The 14,968-nt window shown below is 36.7% G+C and overlaps 1 protein-coding gene across 18 annotated transcripts in view; it reads left to right on the forward strand.

The window, feature by feature from the left end:
* The window catches only part of LRCH3 (leucine rich repeats and calponin homology domain containing 3), a 68,364-nt gene that overhangs the window by 36,966 nt on the left and 16,430 nt on the right, over window positions 1-14,968 (forward strand). For 6 of the 18 annotated variants that reach the window (XM_055723424.1, XM_055723426.1, XM_055723417.1 and 3 more), the window contains exons 8-14: window positions 696-816; window positions 3,295-3,443; window positions 4,838-4,914; window positions 8,197-8,248; window positions 8,405-8,545; window positions 9,808-9,855; window positions 10,977-11,030. In XM_055723424.1, the coding sequence (XP_055579399.1) occupies window positions 696-816; window positions 3,295-3,443; window positions 4,838-4,914; window positions 8,197-8,248; window positions 8,405-8,545; window positions 9,808-9,855; window positions 10,977-11,030 (642 nt within the window). Of the gene's footprint in view, window positions 1-695; window positions 817-3,294; window positions 3,444-4,837; window positions 4,915-7,657; window positions 7,754-8,196; window positions 8,249-8,404; window positions 8,546-9,807; window positions 9,856-10,976; window positions 11,031-14,968 lie in introns of all 18 variants that reach the window. The other 12 variants (XM_055723410.1, XM_055723420.1, XM_055723408.1 and 9 more) reach the window with 6 other exon arrangements.

Raw genomic sequence — 14,968 nt, forward strand, 5'->3', positions numbered from 1 at the left:
ATTTATAAAACTGTGCATGACATGACATTAATTTGCTGGAGTATAAAAGATGAGAAAAATGGATTTCCTAATTTTAAAAAAAAGCTTATAACTATCATATTACAATGCTGAGCCAACTACAATTATTCACAAGTAGTTATTTCAATACCATAAATCTGAATGTGAAAATTAAGCTTCAGAAATCCGATGGAAACTTTGTCTTCTTTCTTTGCAGATTGTTTCAAATGTTAAAATCTCTTTGCCAGTTTGAAGCAGCAAAATGGGATCTCTTAGCAAGGAGTCTGTCAATTATTCTTCCTGGGAGGAAGCTGTGTTTTCCTCTTGGGACAACCAGAAAAGGCAGTAGCCAAAACCTAAAGTGTTTCAGTCAGCTATGCTCTGTATGCCTGCTTGCACTCCTAGTTTGGTTTTTGAGAAGATTCTAGGAGTTTCCATCCTGGGATGTTTTCAAACACTTGCAGATATTGCAGACAAAACTGTAGGCGAGCTGATTTTTTTAAGAAAGTGTAATTATATGTTTTTAAAACCTGTATATTTACTTATATATAAACTATAGCTGTATTTTGCTTTAGGTTAGTGTTTTGTAGGTGCAAAACAGGACAGTTGAAGTAAAAACACAAACCAAGAGGTAGTAGCTTGCAAGATGACGTTTCTGAAGAAAAGTGTTTTTTGTCTTCACTGTTTGCTTTTTAAAGCCAACAGATGAGTTCTCAGATCTCCCTTTACGTGTGGCCGAGATCACTAAAGAACAGAGACTGCGAAGAGAAAGTCAGTATCAAGAAAATCGAGGAAACACAGTCGTAACTAATGGTGGAGGTAAATAGTGATCGTTGGTTAACAGTATTTATTGTCATCATTATTAAAGTTCTAGAATATTTGCAATAAGTAGTAGGTTGTCTACAGAGGGGAAAAAAGAGAAAGATCTAGGTGGAATTATACAAAAACGCTGTTGTATTAAGGATGCTACAAGGCAAAATCAAATAGCATCAGAATTAGGATTATCTTGGAAATGGTGTGACAGCTACTGCATATATGCAATGTTAAAGTCTCCAACTGCTTTTAACAGTATTTTGGAATCTTGAATTTTGGTGCATGGAGTTTTGCTGCTTGAACACCTGGGGAAAATTCACAGCAGTAGTAAATTGCCAGTGCTCTGTGCCAGTTGCTGTCAAAATGGGATGAGCAACTTTGTCAGGGAATTTTGTATTTCCAAGTAGCAAAAGTGCCTCGTTCAGCAGTCGAGTTTTAATCCAAACCTGCATACCATCTAGGAGGGACTGGTATTTGTGAGTGACATTGCTGTTTTGTACTTTCTCAATTGGTTGTTCTGCAGTCGTACAGTAGCACCCTCATATTTGTTCAAGAGGTGATAATGCTTTCCATGTTTCTTGATCTCCGCAGTCCTTCTCTATTTTAACTTCCAATAATCTGCTGCTACCACTGTCTCCTCTTGTTTATATGTCCTGATTTTAGTATTGTTCCAAGTTTATTTTTTTCAGTCATTCCCCATTCTCCATTTTTCTGCACTACTTATTGTTAGATCTCATCCCCTTATACTTTGATTAATTTTTCTTCTTTCTCAGCTGCTTCCTGTTTTCCATTTCCCCTAATGGCTACAGTTCATATTCTCTGAGTGTCACTCTTCTCGGCTATTTTTAATCTTCCATGCCCAACTCCCACTTTTTCTTCTCTCCTCCTCCCTCTCTTTATCTTTTGCCATCTTCTTTTCTTGGCCTTACTCTTCTCTGCCACAATATTTTGTTTTCTTTGCCACATTTGAGAAACTTGTTGGTTGACTCACACTCTTTTACATGTTAATGGACAAAAAATTCCTTTCAAACAGTTAAAATCTGGTAAAGTTAGAAGAATTGAAGACATGGTGTCATGGGAAGCTCTGGGCAGCCTTAATAACAGGTAGTGCTGCCAGCTCTGCCTCCAAGACTAACTTTATTTTGTTCTTTGGGTTTTGTACACCAGAGATTTCAAAATGTTTCACTAGGCTTTTAAGATGGAGTACAGTCATTTCATGAGTAGGAGTATATGAGAGGGGCACAAGCTGTAGCATGTGGCTTTCAGCGATCCAGGAGATGCTTTCCAATTTTGTGTTCCTAACACAGATACTAATGTCTTTCACCCTCTTCTGTATTACTGTTAGTATTATTTAAGTTTAATGAGCAAGGCTGGAAAGAAGGGTGTTGTGTTTTGTTTTGTTTTCTTGGGGTTTTTTTTAAGATTTGAAACTGAGATGGAGATCTAAAGAAGCCAGAGTATATAGGAATGCTATTTTGGATGGTTGTAGTAGCAGAGGAGGTGGCTTTGGCAGTAACAGTTGCTAGATTGTGTGGTGAGGCAAAGAGAAGTCTGTTTTAGACAAGCAGGAAAGGGGCGGAGGAGTAGAAAAAGAATGTCTGCAAGAGAGTCTGGAGCAAGTTTGGGGAGTTTTAGGAAAAAACAAGCTCTAGTGCTCAGAAAGGGAGCTTATACTTTCCCCTGGATCCCCAGCACAGCATTTTTCAGCAGGATGATTTGTTCAATGTCATGACCCTCAGAATCCCTGGGCAGAATGTGTAAAAGCAGTGACAAGTGAAAAAATTGCCCTACATAATATCATCCACACAAGGGAAAATCAATGCTAGCCAAACTGTGCTATTTCTTGCTCTCGTTTCAATGGTTCCCAGTGCCTTTGTTTGTTTGTTTTTATAAAAAAAGTGCAGGTGCTTTTCTGTTGTTTTAGAGGGGGTTTGTTGCTTTCTGTACTGCCCTTTATGTCCACATAGACTTTTTATATTTATTGCATTTTATCCACATGACTTAGACATGCTGCCCTCTGTTTTGTTGTCATAGTAGTAAAAATAATAGAAGTATCTGTCACATCCATTCAAATTTTTCTGACAGAGATTAATTAGAACCAAGAGAAATTATTCAAAATGTGCACGAATCATTGTACAGTCGTGGTGTTAGCTGACGGATTTTGATCGGTAGGTTTTGGTATTGAAAAAAAACCCCAGTATTTTTCAGTCACTGAAAAAGTATCTGTGGCTAGCAATATAAAACTATGTGCTTGATACATGTTTCTCATTGCTTCTTAAAAAGCGTAAGTTTTATCATTACTTCAAAATTTGATGTTTAACAAATGTTAGTGGGCCTGGCAAAATCCAAGAGCGCTTAGGCTGAGCTTTCCCAGATGGAAGAAAAACAGTAGGACCTTAGTTCCTGACATTGCTTTTTTTGTTGGGATTTTCCTCTCCTATTGGTTATCTAATTATGGGTGTTTTCTTTGTGTATGTGTTCAAGTGGAACATGATCTCGATCAGATCGACTATATTGATAGCTGTGCCACAGAAGAGGAGGAGGAGGAGGTGAGGCAACCCAAGTGCATGGACTCAGACAGCCTCAGCTTACAATTCATGGCATATATTGACCAGCGGCGAATCTCTAATGAGGTGGTGCTTTTACTTAAATTAGTTAAATTCATACACCCCAGGAAAGCCTTTGTGATGGTATTAATGCTTCTTGTCCTCAGAGGTTTTCTTTTTTGTTTGTTTTAAATAAAAATATAAAAAAATTAGGTCTGCTCTGGAGGAAGGGCACAGTGTTGAGCTTTGTGCAGGGTCAGAGTTGGAGTGTTAAGCTGCTCCCAGGTGCCCTTTGGGATATGTGGAGTAAGTCTAAAGCAGCCACGCTTTTCCTATCATGTGGGTTCTTGCAAGTTTGTGCTTTAGGTATGTGTGAAGTAAATGGTTTTTCCAAAGGAGTGCTGTCTTCAAAAAACATGGAAGTTGATGCTTTATTTGGTAGTGTGAATATATACTGTCTTTCTCAAGGTTGAAAACTGTTGATTTTTAGCAGTGTAAAGATTTAGTACAGGAACTTTGCAACTCCATTGATTTGGCTGTTCATGTTGATTATAAGTCATTTGCCAGTAAACTCAATTTCCTGAGCATCCATTTTAAGTTTAGACTAACTTTTCAGAAAGCCTACTCTTTGCAGAGAACAGCTTCTTTCTTACTGTTGAGCAAGGCTCTGAACCCATGGGTACAGACTTGGTTGTGTATATAGTTGCCTTTCTGAATGGAAACTGCCATCTTTATTTTCAGATAAACCTGGCATGAAACTGTTCTCAGTCGGTAAAAGTATACAGTTGAATGAACAATAAGTAAAATTATTGCTAGACAGGTTTGAAAGTTCTCAGAATAGCTTTTTACAAATGTCTAGAAACAGGTGTGAATAACTTTGGACATTGCCCTGTTTTCTTTCACAGATAAAAAAGAAAAATAAAAAGAGGACAAGCTTAGCATATATTAGCCTAATAATAGCTGCTTCTATTGATTGCTTACTGTATCCAAGTGTTGTCCTGGCACAGGCAAGTGCAGTGATTCCAGTAAAGTTACTGTCACTTTTCTTTAGCTCATGTCATTTCATTGTTTTCTAGCTGCACAGGAATTAGTATGTGCTTTAATAAAACTCACTGGAGTTGCTTTGAAATAGTATGAATTGCCAAAACCTCTTTGGAGCTTAACTCTACATATCTTCTAAGTGATATTAATTATTTTCTACCTATATGTACTTCTCTGCATGATTTACTTAATAGTGGAAGTTTTTTATCAGTGGGCATATTTAATCTTGAAACTGAAGTTTTTTTAAATTAGAGGAAAAAATGAAAGTGAGCTTGCCTAGCTGGAAATGATCATTCCTGAATTATTTTTTTTTGTCCTCCTTTGTGAGGTATTTTGAATAGCAGTAGTTACAATGTAGCTCTACTAAGAGATTCTTTGACATTAATGTACAGCTTTCCAAATAAGTTGCTGACCTAAGTCTTCTGTGTTATTTTGTTTAGGGCTCACAGGTAAAGCCTGCATCCCTCAGAGAATTTCAGAGAACAGAGGATACAAGACGATATTTACATCAGAACAGGTAAGAATATGCGTTAACAGTAATTTTATCTAAAGTTTCAGGATGAATACAGCGCATGTATTTACTGAATGTGTTTAGAAAATGACGTTGTTTTCTGTTCCTTCACCAGAAACATGTGTGGCACTTTATTTTTAAATTATTGCTCCAGTTTAGAAATTTATATTCCAACAGTGGGAGTGACCAAAAGGTGTGGCTATTTTAGGCCAGTGCTTAGTTATAAATCAGTCAGTTAAATCTGCGAAATTAAAGTGTATACTTTTTAAACTGATTTAATGTCTGCTTCTGATTAGTTTGTGCTTTGATTAAATAGTTTATGTAAGCTATATTACATAAAAGACAGAAGGGATAAACATACTTGCACTACAGGTTTAGAGAAAGCATAAAGAGTTACTATGGGGTATCTGATGTATTGGTCACATTCTTGGTTGAGTCTTGGTAGCTGTAGTACTGGGAGGGTTAGTTTAATTAAAAATGTGTGTTTCTGTGCCATAATCATGAACTTACATCAGAGGAAGAAAGGATAGAAGGAGAGTCAGTTCTGAAAACAGGTTGCTTATTTTAACGAGGTAGACTTTTTGAATTATGTCCATAATTCCTCCACTTGGCTTATTGGAGGAAACGGTAATCTGTAAGATGTTGGACAGAATATAAATGAGGTGGCTAGGCTTGAGAAAAGACTGTTGTGTGTGTAGTTGAAAGAACAGAAGATAAGCAAATGTCTAGTTTCTTGCTAATGGAACCAAAATCAGAATTGATAGAACCTTTAATATGCCATTGAAGCATTCTGGTATTCTGTGGAGTGAAAGTGAATGTGGAAGAAGGACTCAGCAGAAAACCAGCTCAATTACTAGGAATGTTAAAAAAAAAAAAAAAAAAGACAACTGCTAGCTTTAAGTATGTCATTACTTATGCTGTCAGTAGAAATTAATTTTTAATGTCATTTCAAAATGGTAATGAAAGAGGAAATGAAATTAAGAATAGTGTGTAAATTTTTCCAGTTTTGGCAACATTTGAGTAAGCATTTTGAAATGTGCAGTAAATGGGCAGCTGCAGTAGCTGTACTGATTATAAAGGAGGGTAGGTCCTTCAGTATATATCAGCATTCCTTATCCTGTAGTGTCTGCAGGTAAGGCATGAAATAATAAAGCAGTCTGACTTGTTCTCCCTGAGTAAAGTGAGTGCTCTTGGTGTGAAAAACTGGGAGGAAGTGTGGTGTGTGTGTGTTTGTTTATTTTTCTATTTGAACATTTCTGGTCAACATGGAAATAATTAGATTTTATGAACACTGGATTCCATGAAATAATAGAAGGCTAGTTAGCCGTGAGAGAGCTGCTGTTTACATAAGCCAGATTTTAGTGATAAAGGAAGTTGTAGCTCACTAGGATATCCAGTGTTTTCAAAATGTATGGCAGCAGATCTTCATGCAGAAGTAGTTAATCAACGACCCAAATGAATTATAGCTTATTCATATTAAGCTGCAGCAGAGTGAGATTCTTAATTAGGCACTAAAAACAGGTCATACTGTCATTGCCTTCAAAATTGTGTAAAAACAGCCATATGACAATGAGTAATTTTTTATATTTTAAGCTTCTATTAGTCAAATATTTTATTTGTGGCAACCACAAGCTGTAAATTGCTTCCACAATAATTGTGTGCAAATGCCTTGGCAGGCAGGCAGACCCCTTTTTTTTTTTCCTTTTTTTTTTTTTTTTTCCCCTTCAGCATGATTGAGCCATTAAAACTCTTTAGAGTTGGATGTAATGCAAACTTAATCTCAAGAGTACTTACATTAGCTGATTCAATGCAGTAAATACAGTTTGTGCTTCTGGACAGACTGTGGTGCATGCCTGGTGCAACAAAGCTGTGTGTACTCTGGTCTGAATATGCTTCTTGGCACTCAGTTGAACCCAGTCCTGTCTGTTCAAAACAGCACAGTAATGGATTTGTCATGTGCGTTAGTGTTAATTCAAGTAACAGAGGAGACCTGTAGCTTATGGGTCTTCCACATCTCTTAAGCTTCTCTGTGCAGAATGGGTAAAAAGTCTACATGCAGGCAGCAGGACCGACTTTTTTGGAAATGCATTGGTAAGGGTGGCACTATTCCATAGTTGCCCCAGAAGCGAAGGAGTCTAGGCTGTCAAGAGTAAGCTACTCAATTCCCATCAACTTTCTTTCTAGGCACCAACATGGCAGGGAACATGCTGTAGACTGTGGACCTTGGGAATTGTTTCAGTGCTAGCAGCTGCCTTCTAGCAAAGAACTGGCTGCAAAATTTTTATTGTTGACATGATGGACAAGAAACATCAGCTATTGTTTACCTTGTGACTTTGATGGCTTGTATCACTGACAGGAGGTCATCACATGATTGGTGAAGTGAGCAGATTTGTTCTGAAAATATCAGAGGGTACTAACGTTTACAAATAATCCTGTCCTTGACAGAGCAGAATAAGGTCTACAATAACCAGAAAACAGCCTTGAAAGAGAGGTTCCAAGTTTGTGTATTTTGAAACCATTGTTAATCAAGTTACCTTTATTTAATTATGAACTGCAGCAGTTGTGATCTGACTTGGTATCACAACATGGTTTCTTTAGCCATCCTAAATTTCACCTTTTTGGTTATCTGAAGCTAATTGTCTAGGCAGTTACTATTAGAAAAACAGGTGTAATCTAGAGAAAAGTTAATGTGACAGTAGTTTATATGCATCAATGGCCAATCCCCCTTCTACTTGGTGTTCACCTGCAGGGATACTGATGAATTACGAAGACCTGAAACTCTAAATTTGGTGCAGGACAGAGAGCATCACCAAGTACTAAGGAGTTGTATGGACAGGACAGAGAGGTAGGGAATAGAAACATATAGTTTCTACCGATTAATTTGTATTCCCACACACACACCCCAAATAACCACAGTAACCAGTTGTTCCTCTAAAAGAGGATCGTCTGAAAAGTTCCTGGATTGGTTACTTAACCAGCTCTTAGAGAATGGGTATAAAGTACTGAGTATCTCAATGTAATAGGCCAAACGTACAATCCCATTGGTACATTTTGAGCTATAGAAAAAAATCATCACAATTCAGGAGAAGAGATAGAAATGACTGCACAAAATCTGCCACACAAAATGAGTTAAATCTTTCTCGCAGTGTTGGTTTAACAGCTTTGCTTACTGAACAGTTACTTTACTGATTTGATGAGGTATGTGTGTGTCACTGACAACTCATGTATGAAATTTCGTTTATAATTAAGATAAAATGTATACTTACTCTCTGTTTTTCCATCTGTCAGACCCGCAGCTGATTCACCTTACTTTCTCTCTCTATCAAGTCACCACAGTCAGGTAACACATTGAACTCTTAATGTTTTATTCTTTTGGATTAGTTTTTTGCAAAATCAAACTGATGTTAGCCATAAGACATGGACTGTTTCTCTGTAACCCATGTGTTTTACCCTGTGTAGCTCTGTCTTTAAAGTCTGTTGTACTGTTTTCTTCCAGGTGCCTAATACAGATCCCGAGCTCCACCGCAGGCACATAGAGCGTACCCGTCGGGAGGCCCAGCTAGCAGCACTTCAGTATGAGGAGGAGAGAATGAGAACAAAACAAATTCAGAGAGAAGCTGTCCTTGACTTTGTTAAGGTACCTCCTTTTAGTACCTACTTGATGCTTTATCTTTTCTGAATCCTGTAATGAAAATTGCAGAGATCATTATACTTGTACATTACACCCTTGGGCATGCATGAAACTTGATAAAGAAAATGGAGAAATAGCTGTTAAGTCCATTCAGTGTTGGTACTGTAGGTTAACATAGACAAAACTAGAACTGAGGAGGAAGACAAAAGAAATTTACCCAAAATACAATTTCAGCAAATAATTTTATTTTTACATAGTCAGTCTCATTCTCTCAATTTTTCATTTGCATAGATGTAACAGGATTGGTGTAAGAGAAGGGATCTTTAATTGAGAAGGCATAGAGGCAGTTTAATTTTTAGGACAAATTTGGCAAAGAATAAAGAAATTATACACACAAGAAGACAACATTGCCTGATCTGTTTTGGTATTTTATGATGCATAAATAAGTTACCTCTAGGTAAAGCACAGGTGCCAATTTTTGGTACATCAGATACTCCATGGACATTGCATCTTTGCTGTCTTTTCCACTGCTGTCAATATGAAGTAGTCTGCTGCTTAACATGGAAGCTTGTTTATATGCTAGTTGACTTAAATTTATTTTACTGTTTACTCCCTTGATGACCTACCCAAATCTTGCCATCACAAACTTAAGACATATTGCAGTTAATATTTTGGGCTTAGGGTGGCCTGCAGAGAGGAAAAGAATGTTTTATTGCATATACATAATGTATGAAGTTAGTTTAGAAAAAGGCTTTTAGCTTCCCAAAACTAGGATTTTCATTAGCACCAACTAATCTCAGGCCCCTGTCAATGTTCTGTAGAAAAGCTGCTTTTATTAAAGATTGAGTTCAGTCTTTCTTTCAGATATTCAGACTTCAGATATTTAGGATGCATTTTGTTCATTGATGAGCCTTTTGGGGTTTGTGGTTTTGGTTGGGTTTTTTTCTTCTGTTGCCTTTGTTATTCATGAGCACTTTATTCTCAACAGTTAAATTCCTCCCTTGGGTTATATTTTGGGTTTATTATGCATCTTTAATATGCAAAAACAATTTGAGTTTTTTTGGTTGTGTGTGGAACAAAGGCTGGGGTTTTACTAATAGTATCAATGAAGTTCCAGCTCAGTGGAGACTTGCAGTTTCCTCAATACATGCTTTATTTTAAAATAAGACTTCTTGTGTTTTAAAACACTTCTAAATTGCACTGTTTTGATCTGAGCTTTTGTTTCTCTTTCAATTCTTTTAAATTGGTTTTTCATTTTTCCTTTATAGCAAAAAGCATCCTTAAGTCCTCAGAAACACAGTCCTCTGGATAGTGAGGTAAGAGTCCAATAGGAGTATTACTAGGGATGTCAGCACCTGAATTCTTAACTCTCTCCATCAGATATATTTTCCTGATGGTGGAGAGCTCTTCAGGACCGAGTTATAGCATAGTTTTTTCACACTTGCATATAAAGTCTTGGGTTGGGGTTGTTTTGCTTATGGGACTAGTTTAGTATTTCCTTCTGTTCAGGTAGATTGCCTGTCAGAGTGTGTTGTTTATTATTTCTGGTATGTTTTCTATGTATTATACAGAAAATACATTTCATATTCTGTTTCGAGATGCTCCTTGCAAGCAATACAGTTTATTTTCTAATAGGAGTATTCAGACAAGTTACTGTGTTGTAGTCATCCTTCATTGGTCAGTTTTCTCCAGGTTTCCTATCATTAGATCACCAGTTATCCCAGAAAGATTAAGCATTGAAATGTTGAGGACTATCAGAAAAAGAAATAAATAAATTTTTAGAAAGCTTTATTCTAGTGTAGTTTTGCAATCAAAACCAATAAGTCAGTAGAGAACACGAATCATACAAGGCTCAGTCTTCCAGAATATACAGAGCTGAGCCAACGACATCTGTTCACTTTCTGCATCAGAATTCTGCATAGTAGTAGCTCTTCCACTGCTTGCCATCCCCACTTTCCTCCAGAGGAAGATAATTCACTTGGCAGCGTTAATCAGATCAAAACTCTTAATAATATAATGAATATAAATAGGTTTTTAGCAGCATTTTCCAACTCTTTTTGTTAGAAAATTACTGAAACATGGGGTAAATGAAATAGTTTTTGCTCCTTTTCCTTAATGTTCTTCTGTTCTTAATTCGGTCTTTTAGTGTCCTTTGTTCTACCACAGTAAGAACTGTGAATACATAGTTGTCTGTATTTGCTTAAGACAACACAGAAAGCAGAATAATTGATTCCTTAAGTAAGATGAATACACTATAACTCATGGGTCATGTGCCTATATATTCTACAGAGTTACGTATGCTTTATGGATTTTTAACAAAAGCCTCACAGTGCTATAAACAAGCAGTACATGTTCCAAAATGTCTGTCTGTTCACATACCATGTGTTTCTGACATTCTGTGTGTTTCTGACATTACTCCATCTCTCCCACCTCCCAGTGTCCCTTTCCATCCCGAAGGTCTCAGCATACTGATGATAGTGCCTTGTTAGTGGTAAGATCCTGCACGTAATGGCCTTTATATGTGGCAGATTCTAGAGCATAGAAATAACAACGTGTTATGATTGTCTCAGATTAGACCAACTATTTTAGAGCTAATCTAAATAGCATAAAACATGACGGGCTTCTTTGAAAAGAGGCCTAGCTGTGACCTTTAAATTATGAATGTGTTAATACTTGCACTGTCAGCCATTTGTTAATATATTATTTTTTTTCCACAAAATAATTAAAGCTTATCTTTTGCTGAGAGCAAAAGAAAATTACGGATAGTAAAGAACAGCTTCTAAAATTAAAAATTCACCTCTAGTTCTGGTTTGATTTCTTCTCAGTTTAGCTTGCTTCCTAATTGATGTGCTCTTCAGTGTCAAATAAACAATGTTAATGCTTCAGGTACAGCATTCTATTTTAACATGTCTGCGACCTGCACATGGTGTTGAGAAATACTTAGTATCTTGGTAGATATCATAGCACAGGGAGAAACGGCTCTGCATATGAATGCTACAAATCATGACCTAGTCCTCATACCTTTTTATTATTTGTCGATGAAGATGTCTTAAAAATAATTTATTTTGAATGCTTAGCAAAAGTAAAAACATTTATCTACTTAGTTCATGTTTTATGCTATTTCTTTTTTTTATGGCATCTTAGCAATGTAGCATAATTAAAGAATATAATTGATGCCATAATCCATGTCTGTAAAAGAAAAATACACCTGATTTGCCTGCTGTTGCATGACTGCATGCCTGGGATTTATTTTCTTAATTCATGTGCTTCCATTATCTGCCTAAATTTTCTCTAGGCAGTGCTCTTGGTTAGAATATGTCTCTCCAGAACGTGTTGGTCAAGATATTTACTATCTTTATTCAGACTTTTTGGTTTTCCTGCTTTCACATGACTAGCACTAAATGGGAGAGAAAGAAAGCTTATCATATTAGAGGGAGGTTTAGTGGTCATACATGTGCCTGTTGAGAGAGAAATCACAATCAATTAGCATATAAAAATGTGCATATTTAGATAATAAGTAACAGCATAACAGCAGTTTGGGTTAAGTGTTGATACTCTGTGGTCAGTGAATTAATCTTTGGAAAGTATTTTAAAGAAACCTTTGAGGACCCCATTTCTATTTGATTAAAGTGATCCCATAACTTCTGTTGTAAACTAATATATAAGATTTTATGTTACATGACTTGGTATTTTCAGAAATTATCTTGAAACTGGCTTCCACTGCTGTTTGTTTCCTTTGTGTTTTTAACCAAGAAACATCCTTGCACTTCACGAAAAAAAGTGGCCAGGCTGGTAGGGAGAGTTTGAACTAGATTTGAAAGCAGTCATTTCTCCTTTCATTTTTCTTTTGATTCCTTGCTCTTTTCAGCAGCACTAGACTATAATAATATAAATATGGGGGTTTATGAACTGCTGAAGTATGATCTGCAGCTCTGTTTTGTAGTGGAAATACACATTGTGTCTAAAAATGACATATGCCAGGGCAGCTGTTTCTGGCAATTATTGTAACCAGAACATTAAGCCCATGTTATCTCATGAATTTGTAGCATTTTTGTTTCTGCCAATATATTTTGTATGATAAAAACTTTTTCAACAAAAAGGAAATGTTTCATTAGTTTGCTTACAAAAAAAAAAAGTCTGCCCTAAGAGTTGAAATTGCTTTTTACATTTTTATATTCTGTAACATTTCATTTTACATTTTCCCTGTCCTTATGGATTTGAAATTCAGCTAGGTCTAATTTCTGACCATGGGTTTTTTCCTCCTCACTGAAGTATAGAGGCATTTCATATCAGAATTCTGTAGATGAATGTTAGTTTTCCATACACATTTTCCATTTGCCTAGTTTCCTCTGTCTTTTTCTCTCTCTGCATAAAGACTGCATGCAGTAGGGTCAGCTTTAACTTGCAAAACTTTTGGACCTTGAAACTTGCAGATAGGTTAATTTAAATATTTTTTTATGAAAAGAAGTTCTGCTGAATTTTCCACTGATCTAGCTTTATGGTGGGGGAATAGCACTTTGTGGCAAAAGAGGAGAATATTAGAAGTATAGTAAAAGATCTTTTGTTCAGCACTTCCTTCATATCATCAGAGCTGTCTAAACTGAACACTTCCTTTTCTTTTGCTCCAAACAATGTTTTCAGCTCAGATGTAAGGTTGAAGAGTGTAAGATTTAAAAAGTAGTAAGTCTAATACATAGTTAGAAAGCAAGCGAGCTTTCTTTTATTTCACTGCTTCCCTCTTCTGGTATTGTTACTGCTTTAACAGAAATTTTCTTAAAACCAAAATGCAAGTTGTGAATCTCCATTTTTAAATCCTTACATCTTGGTTCTTTCGGTCTTCTTCTTGCGATCTTTTATCACTAATTAAAATGAAAATGCATTCTTACTGCACATTACTCTTGACAGTTTCCTTCTGTTTGCAAACAATTTCAGGACAGTCTGAACTCACAAAATGACTACCCATACTTTCTATTAATGTTAATAGTTTGGTTTAGTTCTCTTAATGTTAATAGTACAGTTTAGTTGTATGTTTCTCGTATGTTTCTTCTGCATACCTGTGATTAGAAGGGGAGTGGAGTTTGGCTGTAGTACTTCATTGCACACTGTTGGATTTCTTTTTGTTGACTTGTAATAAGCCAGACTACACATCTCCAGCAACATTTTAGTTAATCACTGGCCTTTCTGAGAAAACGTGCTGTATACCTCAAAGTTTTAAATTAGTCATATCCTGCTTGCTCTTCTCACAAGGGCAGTCCTATTCCTTACAATTGAGATTACTTGTTGAGATAGTATCAAGACTTCAGACTTGGCTAATGATTATAGCCTTGATTGCTTATGAATCTCACTTTTGCCCAAATATCTTCTTGTTTTCTCCCATACTGTCCTTTACAAGGTGAGTACTATGGAAGGAAAAAACCACACCTCAAAACATACTCAACATCCTCTCAAAGTGCTGCTCAATTCCTCTGTTGTGAAGCCTGTGACATACTTGATAAGCATCAGGCAGCTGGTGTGACCTCTTCCTTTTATAACCTTTGTATCATTGCTGCCTTGTTCACCCTCCATTGCACTGTGTTTCTTGTTGTGGTCTCAAACATGGCCAGAGGCCACTGTGTTACTGTTAGCACGTGGGATTTCTGAAGCATTTTAAGTTAAGTCTTTTAGGCACGAGAGTGTTACAAATAATAATGGTATGGGTAAAGTAAGCAGGACTTGAATTATGCTAACTTGTACCCTGGAGTTTTCTTTCAGACCGTTGGCATCCGTATGTGTATTCAGATGTTTAATAATCAAATTCCCTTGAAATATCCTTATTTGGTTTGTGCAGAGTTCTGGTTGGGCTCTGCTTTGGCAGTCCCTATATCTACAGTTGTTTCTGGCACAGGGAGATTTCTCTGACTTCAGTGTTAGACCTAGAGGCCAAGTGCAGCACATGGAGTAGGGTGTTGTAAAGTCTGAATTGCAGCATCCTTTCCTTTTGTATTGTGGCTACCTTTTCTTACAGATATTCTTTGCCTCACTTCATCCTTTCTTCCCTCTCTTTCTTTCCTTGCTGCCCCTGACAGAATGGCTTTGAGCCTCTCTTTGTGTTTGAGATTGACAATAACACCAATACCATTAAAAGAAGGCCAGGGACTCGCAAACAGGTGAAGAGCATGCAGTGTGTTGCTGTTGTGATTGTCCTACCCTGTGGTGTGCCGTGTCCCCTTCCCTTCGCCCACTGCTGGGTACGTGGATTGAGACGACTTCTTGTTACTCTGCATCAAGGTTGTCTTGCTTTTTTCATACAGGAATAAATAGCTATATTAATGTTACAGACCACCTACTTCTGTTTTATTTTACTCTTCTCATAACAGCTAATGTTTTGCTTAAGCAATATTTTGGAACTCTTTAAAACAAACAAAAGAAACCCACAATTTTTGCTCTGCC

Source organism: Falco cherrug, chromosome 11, assembly GCF_023634085.1.
Source record: "Falco cherrug isolate bFalChe1 chromosome 11, bFalChe1.pri, whole genome shotgun sequence".
Taxonomy (NCBI): Eukaryota; Metazoa; Chordata; class Aves; order Falconiformes; family Falconidae; genus Falco; species Falco cherrug.